General features: G+C 43.7%; 2 protein-coding genes across 3 annotated transcripts in view; one reads left to right on the top strand and one right to left on the bottom strand.

Moving 5' to 3' along the window:
- camk2a (calcium/calmodulin-dependent protein kinase II alpha) overlaps nt 1–15,000 on the bottom strand; it is a 32,464-nt gene that overhangs the window by 8,919 nt on the left and 8,545 nt on the right. For both annotated transcript variants that reach the window (XM_046867520.1, XM_046867519.1), the window contains 3 exons: nt 8,754–8,808; nt 8,555–8,620; nt 6,428–6,500 (listed from right to left, as the gene is read on the bottom strand). In XM_046867520.1, the coding sequence (XP_046723476.1) occupies nt 6,428–6,500; nt 8,555–8,620; nt 8,754–8,808 (194 nt within the window). The remainder of the gene's footprint in view (nt 1–6,427; nt 6,501–8,554; nt 8,621–8,753; nt 8,809–15,000) is intronic.
- LOC124397770 overlaps nt 12,136–15,000 on the top strand; it is a 25,208-nt gene continuing 22,343 nt past the window's right edge. Inside the window, exon 1 of the mRNA XM_046867526.1 lies at nt 12,136–12,169. The gene's annotated coding sequence lies outside the window, so the exon portion shown is untranslated. The remainder of the gene's footprint in view (nt 12,170–15,000) is intronic.

Below are 15,000 nucleotides of genomic sequence, written 5' to 3'. Positions count from 1 at the left end.
GGCTGGTAGAGACAGCAGGTGGGGGCGTGTGAAATTAGCATATTCATGAATTATAATAGATGGGTTGGTAATTGTGTGATTGTGTTAATGGCTGCGGCAGAACTCTGGTCAGGAAGTTGGAGTTATCAGAAAGAGTTTAGCGGTTTATTGCACAGGAGTAACTGTAGAAACAGTAATGTGCTTGTGTTTGTTTTTCGAAAAATAAGAGAACAGAAACAAATGCTTATTGCACAAATAATCTCACAACTAAACAAGTAGAGCATGAGTATTAATCAACTGATACAATGTATACAATATGAACCCAAATAAAGAAGTAGCAAGAATGCGAACAACACAGTGCACTGAAAACACGTGTATGTAAACTTGTTTAGCATGAGCAGTCTAACTATATAACAGAACAACCACATGCTAAATGTGGTTATTATTCTGTAGTTAACATCAGGATTACACACACAGTGGTTTCGCTTAACACTCGGGGCTTTTATTACCAAACAGAGTAAATTATGGCTTCAAAACTTTATCCTGCGCTTTAACAAGGCATCAGTAAAAGTTCCACAAGCTGACACAGCTGTTTTACACACTTATATACACACCTGTATTACCCAGATGGGGTCTAACAAATGGAAACAGATTCAATTTAATAACATTTTTCATTCATTTAATTTTATTTAATCAGTTTGATTTATTAACCACTATCATTCAAATAATATATTTTAACAAAATAAGTGTATTTATATAAAGAGAATTACTAGTAAAGAACAATCTCCGGGTACGGAGCGAATCATGTCAACACTAAAAAAAAATAAAAAATACTGCCATAAAACTTTTGAAATTGTACCTGTACACTCTCACTACTTCCAGCAACTCTACAAAGTTTACACTACAATTTTATAATATGTAACACCACCCCCCACCCCCGCACACACAATCCCACACACTGAACCATTTCCGTAAACAAGTCCTATTGTGCATCATCTAAAGCGTCCTGCAGAGCAGCCACTGATTGGTCCATCTGCCCTCGAGCTTCCTGTTTCAGTCCGTGTTTGTACACAGGCATAAGTAAGATGGCGGCATAGACCGATTTCCCAAACAGTGGACGTAATTGTGCTTTGTAACTGTGTAGCAGTGCTCTAGTGTCCTTTTGCCACCGGTGGAGCAGGTGATTGGCTGCTAAAATCTTTCAATTGGTTCTGCAGGAGCGGAACTACCAGCTGTGATTTACCATCAGACAGACTCCACCTCCCCCTGACTTTTCCGAATCCAGTGTTCTGTCCATGTGCTGAACATTGAGTTTGTTTTATAGAGACTAGACATTGGCTAGCAGAATACTGGGTAAGTAGGACAGGAACAGGAATATCACAGGCAACGGCCTATACCAAGTACAGGGTTACGACAAGTACAGGTCTAAAACAGGTACAGGGCTACGACAAATAAAGGGCAAATACAGGTATAGGACTACATAAGGAAAAGGGCTACCACAGGTTCAGGGCAAAACTAGGTACAAAGATTAAACAGGTACAGGGTGATAAAAGGTGCAGGGCCATAACAGGTACAGGGCTACAACAGGTACTGGGCTATGACAGATACAGGGCCATAATAGGTACAGGGATATAACAGGTACAAGTATATAACAGGTAAATGGCTATGACAGGTACAGGGCCATAACAAGTACAGGGATATAACAAGTACAGGGCCATGACAGGTACAGGAATGTAACAGGTACAGGAATGTAACAGGTACAGGCCAAACACAGGTACAGGACTGCAAAAGCTACAGGGCCATAACAGGTACAGAACCATAATAGGTACAGGGCCATAACAGCTACAGGCCTACAACAGGTACAGGGCCATAACAGGTAGAGGTCAAAAACAGGTGCAGGGATATAACAGGTACAGGGCTATAGCAGGTAAAGGGAAAAAACAAGTATAGGGCAAAAACAGGTACAGGTTAACAAGAGGTACAGGGCAATACCAGGAATGAACGATACATGGCAAAAACATCTACAAGTCCACAACAGGTACAGGTATATGACAGGTACAGAGCCACAACAGGTACTGGAATATGACAGTTAGGTGGCTATGACAGGTAAAGGACAAAAACAGGTACAGGGCTAGGACAGGTACAAGGCTAAGACGGGTAACAAGCAAAAACAGGTAAGGAGCTATAACAAATGCAGGGCAAACACAGGTACAGGGCTATAACTGATACATGGCTAAAACAGGTACAGGGCCGTAACACTTACAGAGCTGCAACAGGTACAGGGCTACAACGGATACAGGGCCATTACAAGTACAGGGCTACAAGAGGAACAGGGCCAAGACAGGTACAGGGCAAAAACAGGTAGAGGGCTACAACAGGTAAAGGGCAATAACCGGTACAGGGTAAGAACAGGTACATGGCAAAACAGGTACAGGGCCAAGATGGGTGCAGGGCAAAAACAGGTAGAGGGCTATGAAAGATAAAGGCAATAACAGGTACAGGACAATAACAGGTACAGGGCTATAACATGTACATGGCAAAAACATGTACAGGGCAAAAACAGGTACAGGGTTACTACAGGTACAGAGCTACAACATGTACATGGCTATAACAGGTAAAGGGCCATAACAGGGCAAGGTCAAAAACAGGTAAACACACACCTACAAGTATAGGGCAAAAACAGGTACAGGTTCATGAGGGGTACAGGGCAATACCAGGATTGGGGATATGACAGGTACATGGCAAAAACATCTACAGGTCCATGACAGGTACAGGAATACGACAGGTAAAGAGCCATGACAGGTACAGGTATACGACAGGTACAGAGCCACAACAGGTACTGGAATATGACAGTTTGAGGGCTATGACAGGTAAAGCGCAAAAACAGGTACAAGGCTAAGACAGGTAAAGAGCAAAAACAGGTACAGGTCTACAACAGGTAAAGGGCAAAAACAGGTACAGGTCTACAACAGGTAAAGGGCAAAAACAGGTACAGAGCCATAACAGATGCAGGACAAAAACAGGTACAGGGCTACAACATGTACAGGGCTGCAACAGGTACAGGGCTACAACAGGTACAGGGCCATAACATATACACAGCAAAAACAGGTACAGGGCTACAACAAGTACAGGGCCAAGATAAGTGCAGGGCAAAAACAGGTAGAGGGCTACAACAGGTAGAGGGCAATTACAGGTACAGGGTAAGAACAGGTACATTGCAAAACAGGTACAGGGCCAAGATAGGTGCAGGGCAAAAACAGTTAGAGGGCTATGAAAGATAAAGGGCAATAACAGGTACAGGACAATAACAGGTACAGGGCTGTAACATGTACATGGCAAAAACATGTACAGGGCAAGAACAGGTACAGGGTTACAACATGTACAGGGCTACAACAAGTACAGAGTTACAACAGGTATAGGGCAAGAACAGGTACAGGGCTACAACATGTACATAGCTACAACACGTATAGGGCTACAACAGGTACAGGGCTACAACAGGTACAGGACAAGAACATGTACAGAGCTACAAAGTATACAGAGCTACAACATGTACAGGGCTATAACATGTACAGGGCTACAACAGGTAAAGGGCAAGAACAGGTACAGGGCTACAACATGTACATGGCTACAACAAGTACAGAGTTACAACATGTACAGGGCTACAGAATGTACAGGGCTATAACATGTACAGAGTTACAACAGGTACACGGCAAGAACAGGTACAAGGCTACAACATGTACAGAGTTACATCAGGTACAGGGCCATAACATGTACAGGGCAAGAACAGGTAGAGGGCAAGAACAGGTACAGGACCAAGATATGTACAGGGCCAAGATAGGTACAGGGAAAAAACAGGTAGAAGGCTACTACAAATAAAGGGCAATAACAGGTACAGGGCTATAACATGTACATGGCAAAAACATGTACAGGGCAAGAATAGGTACAGAGTTACAACATGTACAGGGCTACAACATGTACAGGGCAAGAACAGGCACAGGGCTACAACAGATACAGGGCTAAACAGGTACAGGGCTACAGCATGTACAGGGCTAGAACAGGCACAGGGCTACAACAGATACAGGGCTAAACAGGTACAGGGCTACAGCATGTACATGGCAAGAACAGGTATAGTTAGTTCTAACCCCCTAGTAATTTTCCTTCATTTTGTAGAATTTGGAATTCAAAATAATTGTGGGGGGATTTTTGACACCGGTGATTCTGCTCATAATAATCAAAATATATTCTACATTTCGTAAATTGATAAAGATCTTAAAGATTTTACAGATTATTTCATATTTCCTATTTGATCAGTGGCATTAAATACTTATGCAACATTGTGTGTGTGTCTGTGTGTGTGTGTGTGTGTGTGTCTGTGTGTGTGTGTGTGTGTGTGTGTGTGTGTGTGTGTGTGTGTGTGTGTGTGTCACTGCACTGTGGCCCATGTGAAGGAGTAATGGAACATATTTCCAGCCCACACACACGCCGCTCAGCTAATTACGCCACATCTCCGTGTTAGTGCCAGCGTTCTCATCACCTCCATTTACTGTGACGGTGTGCTGAAGCGAGAGCAGCGTAGGTTTGTGTTAATGTTCTGATGGAGATGGAGGAGATGGAGGAGGTCAGGAGCTCTCAGAGACTCAGGAGATTACAATAGATGAATAAAAAGTTCAGGCTGAAACAAAGTGACGTTCATAAAGCTTTATCACCTTTTAAACTGCCAGACTAAACACACACACACACACACACACACACACACACACACACACACACACACATACACTTTAAAAATAATTAAAGTGTGGTGTGTGTGTGTGTGTGTGTGTGTGTGTGTGTTGAGTCAAATCTGATCTAAGTAACCAGGTGATCATGTAATAAAAATAGCGATCATACAAAGTAATCATATAACAACTGATCATGTGACCAGATAATTATGTAATGATTGATGAGAGTCACATGGTGTCTCTGTCAGGGATCAAACGTGATCAGGGTGTAGTGATTATACATTATCACATTACTAATCATAATGATATTTTACACTGATCAGGTATACAATTATACCATTATACCATTATAACATTATAACGGTATAATGTATAAGGTATAAGTGAAGAACACTGATGATCTCTTCATCACGACTTTCCACTTTTCATCCTCTTAATCTCTGCTCTCACTTCCTCCTTACTAATCCTATCCACTTCCTGCTTCACATCTCCACACCATCCAACCTTCTCGCTCTCATTTTCCTCATTCATCAGCTGCTCAAAATACTCCATCCATCTTCAAAATCCTCCCTCCACTCTCCTCACTAGTCAACACATTTCCATCTCCATCCTTTATTGCTCTAACTTGCAGCACATCCTTCCCAGCTCGGTTCCTCTGCCTGGCCAATCGCTACAAATCCTTTTCTCCTTCCTTAGTGTCCAACTTCTCCTACAGCTCCTCATAAGACTTTTCCTTGGCTTTCACCACATCCCTCTTCACCTGCTGCTGCAGCTCCTTGTTCTCCTGCCTACTTTTCTCATCACTCTGTCGATCCCAATTCTGTTTCTCCAACCTCTTTCTCCTTCTGCTCTCCTGCACTTCCTCATTCCACCACCACATCTCTGTGTCTTTCTTTCTATTTCCAGATGTCACACCAAATACCTTTCTATCTGTCTCCCTCATCACTTCTGCAGTAGTTCCACTATCATCCAGCTCCTCTTCACCACCACCGAGCTCCTGTCTGACCTCTTCCCTGAATCTCACACTACAGTTTTCCTCCTTCAGCTTCCACCATCTTATTCTTTTTTCAGTCCTCACTTTTTTTTCCTCCTCCATCTCACAACTGACTTGTGGAGCATAAGCAATGATGACATTTATCATCATCCCTTCATCTTCCAGCTTTATGTTAATCACCCTATCAGAAACTCTCTTCACCTCCACTACACTCTTACTGTACTCTTCCTTCAGAATCCCCCCTACACCATTTCTCTTTCCATCCACACCATGATAGAACAGTTTAAACACCTCCAATGTTCCTGCTCTTACTCCCTTTCAACTTGGTCTCCTGAACACACAACATCTCTACCTTTCTCCTCTCCATCATATCAGCTCCCTCTCTTCCTTTACCAGTCATAGTACCAACATTTAAAGTACCAACCCGAACCTCCACTCTCCTCCACTTCTCCTTTCCCTGCTGTCTCTGTAGACGTCTTCCTCCTCTCCTTCTCCTCCTTCAGCCAGCAGTAGCCCAGTTTACACTGGTACCCTGTTGATTAATGATACCTGTGGTGCTCGTTGGTAACCCGGGCCTCGACCGATCTGATATTAAATTTTGGTTTGTAATCCACATGTTTGATTTTGCCCCCTCCCTATTTATCAGGGTTTGGGGCCGGCACTAAGACTGCACTGACTTGTGTAATATAATGGCTGTGTTGGACGGTGTGTAATATAATTAATGTAATTGTACCTTTAGGTCTCGGTGAACCACGCCCATCTGATGACAGTGAAGCACCGCCTCCAGGATCTGCTGAATACAGTGACTGCAGACAAAAAGACACAAACACACAACGTTTAACAGAACTGAGACCTGGAGAGACAATGGATTTAATCACACTGTTCATCCCTTCACCCACCCACTCTCTCTCTCTCTCTCTCTCTCTCTCTCTATCTCTCACTTTCTATATTTTCCACTCTACCTATCTCTTACACTCTTTTCTCTCTCTTAATCACTATCTCTATCACCTACTCTATATTATCCAGTCTCTCTCTCTCTATCTCTCACTTTCTATATTTTCCACTCTACCTATCTCTTACACTCTTTTCTCTCTCTTAATCACTATCTCTATCACCTACTCTCTATATTATCCAGTCTCTCTCTCTCTCTCTCTATCTCTCACTTTCTATATTTTCCACTCTACCTATCTCTTACACTCTTTTCTCTCTCTTAATCACTATCTCTATCACCTACTCTCTATATTATCCAGTCTCTCTCTCTCTCTCTCTCTCTCTTTCTCTCGCTATCTCTCTATTTCTCTTACCCAGACTCTCTCTCATTCTCACCCACTTTATCACTCTCACTCACTCTCTCTGTTTTTCTCTCTCTCTCAGTTTCTATCTGACTGATTTGCTCTTGTTTTTTATTTGTTTCTCTTTACCTGTCAAATAAATTGTACAAACCCGATTCCAAAAAAGTTGGGACACTGAACAAATTGTGAATAAAAAAGGAATGGAATAATTTACAAATCTCTTATATTTTATTCACAATAGAATAAAGATAAAATATTAAATGTTGAAAGTGAGACATTTTGAAATGTCCTGCCAAATATTGGATCATTTTGGATTTTATGAGAGCTACACATTCCAACAAAGTTGGGACAGGCAGCAATAAGAGGCCGGAAAAAGTGAAATGTACATATAAGGAACAGCTGGAGGACCAATTTGCAACTTGTTAGATCAACTGGCAACATGATTGGGTATAAAAAGAGCCTCTCAGAGTGGCAGAGTGCTACTGTAATGGAAATCACAACATGGGCTCAGGAACACTTCCAGAAAACATTGTCGGTGAACACAATCCACCGCGCCATTCGCTGTCGCCGGCTAAAACTCTATAGGTCAAAAAAGAAGCCATATCTAAACATGATCCAGAAGCTCAGGCGTTTTCTCTGGGCCAGGGCTCATTTAAAATGGACTGTGGCAAAGTGGAAAACTGTTCTGTGGTCAGACAAATCAAAATCTGAAGTTCTTTTTGGAAAACTGGGACGCCATGTCATCCGGACTAAAGAGGATCAGGACAACCCAAGTTGTTCTCAGCGCTCAGTTCAGAAGCCTGCATCTCTGATGGTATGGGGTTGCATGAGTGCGTGTGGCATGGGCAGCTTACACATCTGGAAAAGCATCATCAATGCTGAAAGGTATATCCAAGTTCTAGAACAACATGTGCTCCCATCCAGACGTCGTCTCTTTCAGGGAAGACCTTGCATTTTCCAACATGACAATGCCAGACCACATACTGCATCAATTACAACATCATGGCTGTGTAGAAGAAGGATCCGGGTACTGAAATGTCCAACCTGCAGTCCAGATCTTTTACCCATAGAAAACATTTGGTGCATCATAAAGAGGAAGATGATAGAAGAAGACCTGGGACAGTTGAGCAACTAGAAGCCTGTATTAGACAAGAATGGGAGAACATTCCTATTCCTAAACTTGAGCAACTTGTCTCCTCAGTCCCCAGATGTTTGCAGACTGTTATAAAGAGAAGAGGTGATGCCACACAGTGGTAAACATGGCCTTGTCCCAACTTTTTTCAGATGTGTTAATGCCATGAAATTTAAAATCAACTTATTTTTCCCTTAAAATGATTTTCTCAGTTTAAACATGTGAGATGTCGTCTATGTTGTATTTTGAATAAAATAGTGAAATTTGAAACTTCCACATCATTCATTCTGTTTTTATTCACTATTTGTACAGTGTCCCAACTTTTTTGGAATCGGGTTTGTACATCAAACATATATTACATATATGTTTGCTGTATTAGCCGTGTGTGTGTGTGTGTGTGTGTGTGTGTGTGTGTGTGTGTGTGTGTGTGTTCTACCTGGCATCTGCCTCACTGTAATATTCTCTTGCCACAATGTCCTCGAACAGCTCTCCACCTGTCACACTGCACACACACACACACACACAATTTATAGTATAATTACAATTGGTGTGTGTGTGTGTGTGTGTGTGTGTGTGTGTGTGTGTGTGTGTGTGTGTGAAGCAGAAGAAAGGAGAAGGTGATGTTCATGACTCACAGGTCGAAGATGAGGTAATGATGTGCCTCCTCTGAGATGCTGTCGTGGAGCCGCACTGAACATAACAAAAGCATTTACAGCACATTAGAATGTGGCTTGTTAAGGTTTAGGGGTGGGGTTAAGGTTAGGATTAGAGGTGGGGTTAGGGGTGGAGTTAGGAGTGGGGTTGGGTTAGGGTTAGAGGTCGGGTTAAGGTTAGAGTAAGAGGTGTATTTAGAAGTGGGGTTAGGGTGAGAGGTGGGGTTAGGAGTGAGGTTAGGGTTAGGGTTAGAGGTGGGGTTAGGAGTGGGGTTAGGGTTAGGGTTAAAGGTTGGGTTAGGAGTGGGGTTAGGGTTAGAGGTGGGGTTAGGAGTGGTGTTAGGGTTAGGGTCAGGGTTAGAGGAGGGCTTAGGAGTGGGGTTAGGGTTAGTGTTAGAGGTGGGGTTAGGAGTGGGGTTAGGGATTGGGGTTAGAGGTGGGGTTAGGAGTGGGGTTAGGGTTAGTGTTAGAGGTGGGGTTAGGAGCGGGGTTAGGGTTAGGTTAGAGGTGGGTTTAGGAGTGGGGTTAGGGTTAGAGGTGGGGTTAGGAGTGGTGTTAGGGTTAGGGTCAGGGTTAGAGGTGGGGTTAGGGTTAGTATTAGAGGTGGGGTTAGGAGTGGGGTTAGGAATTGGGGTTAGAGGTGGGGTTAGGAGTGGGGTTAGGGTTAGAGGTGGGGTTAGGAGTGGGGTTAGGAATTGGGGTTAGAGGTGGGGTTAGGAGTGGGGTTAGGGTTAGTGTTAGAGGTGGGGTTAGGAGTTGGGTTAGGGATTGGGGTTAGGAATGGGGTTAGGGTTATGGTTATGGTTAGAGGTGGGGTTAGGAGCGGTGTTAGGGTTAGAGGTGGGGTTAGGGATAGAGGTGGGGTTAGGACTGGTGTTACGGTTAGGGTTAGAGGTGGGGTTAGGGATTGTGGTTAGAGGTTGTGTTAGGATTGTGGTTAGAGGTTGTGTTAGGGATTGGGGTTATGGATTGGGGTTAGAGGTGGGGTTAGGAGTGGGGTTAGGGTTAGGGTTAGGGTTAGAGGTGGGGTTAGGGTTAGGGTTAGGGTTAGAGGTGGGGTTAGGGATTGGGGTTAGGGTTAGGGTTAGAGGTGGGGTTAGGGTTAGGGTTAGGGTTAGAGGTGGGGTTAGGGATTGGGGTTAGGGTTAGGGTTAGAGGTGGGGTTAGGGATTGGGGTTAGAGGTGGGGTTAGGGTTAGGGTTAGGGTTAGAAGTGGTGTTAGGAATTGGGGTTATGGATTGGGCTTAGAGGTGGGGTTAGGGTTAGGGTTAGAGGTGGGGTTAGGGATTGGGGTTAGGGTTAGGGTTAGGGTTAGAGGTGGGGTTAGGGATTGGGGTTAGGGTTAGGGTTAGAAGTGGGGTTAGGGATTGGAGTTGGGTATGTAAAATTGAATAATATCCAGTTCTTTGTCCTACACATGTATGAATCTCAAGCTCAGACACTCTCACACTCAATAAGAGCTCCAGACTATGAATATGCAAATTAGACATGCCCCCACACCTTCACACCCACTAATCCTGTTCTTAGTTTGCATATTGGCTCAGTTTGTCCATCAAGCTGTAGATTTATTGTTCTATTTTCTATTTTCTTCTCTCTGTCTAGTGTTCTCTTAATGCATCTTTGTATCTTTATGAGATTTCCTGTTCCTGAACACACACACACACACACACACACATGCTGGTTCCCGCCCCCAGGTGCCCTGTGTGTAGGTGTGCGGTGTGTGCTCATGGCAGTGTGTGTGGGAGCTGAATAGCTGCAGAAGAGGAACTGCAAAACTTCACCTGACACACTCACATAGTCATACACTAACACTTACACACACACAAACACACACATGCACACATACACACTCACTCACACACTCGCATAGCAACGCTTACATAAAGCAAAAGAATCCTGTAGCACTTTCTGCCTGTGTTTCTCTGTACATGTTGGAAATGTCGGATTTCCTGTTTTAATTAACAAAACTAAAACATCCAGCAGTTAAATAACGACACCTACAGTTCCATCGAGGTGGTCAGAGAAGATCAATTCACATCAGAAGCCTTCAGAGCTCAAATGTAACTACTTAGTTAATCTAAAACAGGGGCGTGTCTCTGTAACGCTCTAGTCTGATCTAGAGGTTAAGCACATGTTCTTATTAAGTGTATAGTCCGGCTCCACTGTCTGACTGTTTCATATAACCACAACAAACACCCTACACCCTACACCATACTCTCTACACTATACTCCCTACACCCTACACCATACTCCCTACACCATACTCCCTACACCCTACACCATACTCCCTACACCATACTCCCTACACCATACTCCCTACACCCTACACCATACTCCCTACACCATACTCCCTACACCATACACCATACACCCTACACCATACTCCCTACACCCTACACCATACTCCCTACACCATACTCCCTACACCCTACACCATACTCCCTACACCATACACCCTACACCCTACATTCTACACCATACTCCCTACACTACACCATACTCCCTACGCCATACTCCCTACACCATACTCTACACCCTACACATACTCCCTACACCATACTCCCTACACCCTACACCATACTCCCTACACCATACTCCCTACACCCTACACCATACTCCCTACACCATACTCCCTACACTACACCATACTCCCTACACCATACTCCCTATACGATACTCCCTACACCCTACACCATACTCCCTACACCCTACACCATACTCCCTACACCCTACACCATACTCCCTACGCCATACTCCCTACACCCTACGCCATACTCCCTACACTACACCATACTCCTACACCATACTCCTACACCATACTCCCTACGCCATACTCCCTACACCATACTCCCTACACCCTGCACCATACTCCCTACACCATACTCCCTACACCCTACACCATACTCCCTACACCCTACACTATAATTCCTACACCATACACGCTACACCATACACCCCTAACCTTTTTGAAACTGAGAGCTACTTCTTGGGTACTGATTAATGTGAAGGGCTACCAGTTTGATACACACTTTTGAAATAACAAATTTGTTAAATTTACCTTTAATTATATGTTAATATTAATAATTAATGATATTTATCTATATCTAGTCATCTATATTTTAATATTGTCATTTTTAAATTCACACCAATGCAAGTGTGATTTTGTCAGGGAACCACTAGCCACGCCTCCCTCCAAGGCTCTAACTCTCACTCAGCCTCTCCCTGCTCTAATCACCTACACCTGTTCCCCATTACCTTTCCCTTTATAAGCTCCCGATTCCCCCTCACTCACAGTCAGAGCCATTCATTGCCATGAGAGATCTACCGAACTGCCTACCAATAGTATTCCCTGTATTTCCATGCTCCTGGCTCCGCTTCAGAGGAAGCACTCAAGATAGGTTTGCCTTTACCATACCATACACCCTACACCATATTCCCTACATTCTACACCCTACACCATATTCCCTACATTCTACACCCTACACCATAATCCCTACATTTTACACCTTACACCATACTCCATACACCCTACACCATACTCCCTACATTTTACACCCTACACCATACTCCCTACATTCTACACCCTACACCATACTCCCTACATTCTCCTACATTCTACATCCTACACCATACTCCCTACATTCTACACCATACTCCCTACATTCTACACCATACACCATACTCCCTACATTCTACACCATACTCCTACATTCTACACCCTACACCATACTCCCTACATTCTACACCATACTCCCTACATTCTACACCATACTCCTACATTTTACACCCTACACCATACTCCCTACATTCTACACCCTACACCATACTCCCTACATTCTACACCCTACACTTTACTCCCTACATTCTACACCATACTCCCTACATTTTACACCATACTCCCTACATTCTACACTACACCATACTCCCTACATTCTACACCTACACTATACTCCCTACATTCTACACCATACTCCCTACATTTTACACCATACTCCTACATTCTACACCCTACACCATACTCCTACATTCTACATTCTACACCTACACTATACTCCCTACATTCTACACCATACTCCCTACATTTTACACCATACTCCCTACATTTTACACCCTACACCATACTCCATACACCCTACACCTACACCCTACAACATACTCCCTACATTCTACACCCTACACCATACTCCCTACATTCTACATCCTACACCATACTCCATACACCCTACACCATACTCCCTACATTTTACACCTACACCATACTCCCTACATTCTACATTCTACACCCTACACCATACTCCCTACATTCTACACCTACACTATACTCCCTACATTCTACACCATACTCCTACATTTTACACCATACTCCCTACATTTTACACCTACACCATACTCCATACACCCTACACCCTACAACATACTCCTACATTCTACACCCTACACCATACTCCCTACATTCTACATCCTACACCATACTCCATACACCCTACACCATACTCCCTACATTCTACACCCTACACCCTACACCCTACACTATACTCCCTACACTACACCATACTCCCTACATTTTACACCCTACACCATACTCCCTACATTCTACACCCTACACCATACTCCCTACATTCTCCTACATTCTACATCCTACACCATACTCCCTACATTCTACACCATACTCCCTACATTCTACACCATACACCATACTCCCTACATTCTACACCATACTCCCTACATTCTACACCCTACACCATACTCCTACATTCTACACCATACTCCCTACATTCTACACCATACTCCTACATTCTACACCCTACACCATACTCCCTACATTCTACACCTACACCATACTCCCACATTCTACACCCTACATTCTACACCATACTCCCTACATTTTACACCATACTCCCTACATTTTACACCCTACACCATACTCCCTACATTCTACACCCTACACTATACTCCTACATTTTACACCTTACACCATACTCCCTACATTCTACACCCTACACCATACTCCCTACATTCTACACCCTACACTATACTCCCTACATTCTACACCATACTCCCTACACCATACTCCATACACCTACACCATACCATACACCCTACACCCTACACCTACACCCTACAACATACTCCTACATTCTACACCCTACACCATACTCCCTACATTCTACATCCTACACCATACTCCATACACCCTACACCATACTCCTACATTTTACACCCTACACCATACTCCCTACATTCTACATTCTACACCCTACACCATACACCCTACACTATACTCCTACATTCTACACCATACTCCTACATTTTACACCATACTCCCTACATTTTACACCCTACACCATACTCCATACACCCTACACCCTACAACATACTCCCTACATTCTACACCCTACACCATACTCCCTACATTCTACATCCTACACCATACTCCATACACCCTACACCATACTCCCTACATTCTACACCCTACACCATACTCCCTACATTCTACACCCTACACCATACTCCCTACATTCTACACCCTACACCATACTCCCTACATTCTACACCATACTCCCTACATTCTACACCCTACACCATACTCCCTACATTCTACACCATACTCCCTACATTTTACACCATACTCCTACATTTTACACCCTACACCATACTCCATACACCCTACACCCTACACCATACTCCCTACATTCTACACCCTACACCATACTCCCTACATTCTACATCCTACACCATACTCCATACACTACACCATACTCCCTACATTCTACACCCTACACCATACTCCTACATTCTACACTCTACACCATACTCCCTACATTCTACACCCTACACCATACTCCCTACATTCTACACCCTACACCATACTCCCTACATTCTACACCCTACACCATACTCCCTACATTCTACATCCTACACCATACTCCATACACCCTACACCATACTCCCTACATTCTACACCCTACACCATACTCCCTACATTCTACACCATACACCATACTCCCTACATTCTACACCATACACCATACTCCCTACATTCTACACCCTACACCATACTCCCTACATTCTACACCATACTCCCTACATTCTACACCCTACACCATACTCCATACACCCTACATTCTACACCATACTCCCTACATTCTACACCCTACACCATACTCCATACACCCTACACCATACTCCATACACCCTACACCATACTCCATACTCCATACACCCTACA

This window comes from Silurus meridionalis, chromosome 15 (genome assembly GCF_014805685.1).
Source record: "Silurus meridionalis isolate SWU-2019-XX chromosome 15, ASM1480568v1, whole genome shotgun sequence".
Lineage (NCBI taxonomy): Eukaryota > Metazoa > Chordata > Actinopteri > Siluriformes > Siluridae > Silurus > Silurus meridionalis.
This window is presented reverse-complemented; position numbering and strand designations above follow the sequence as displayed.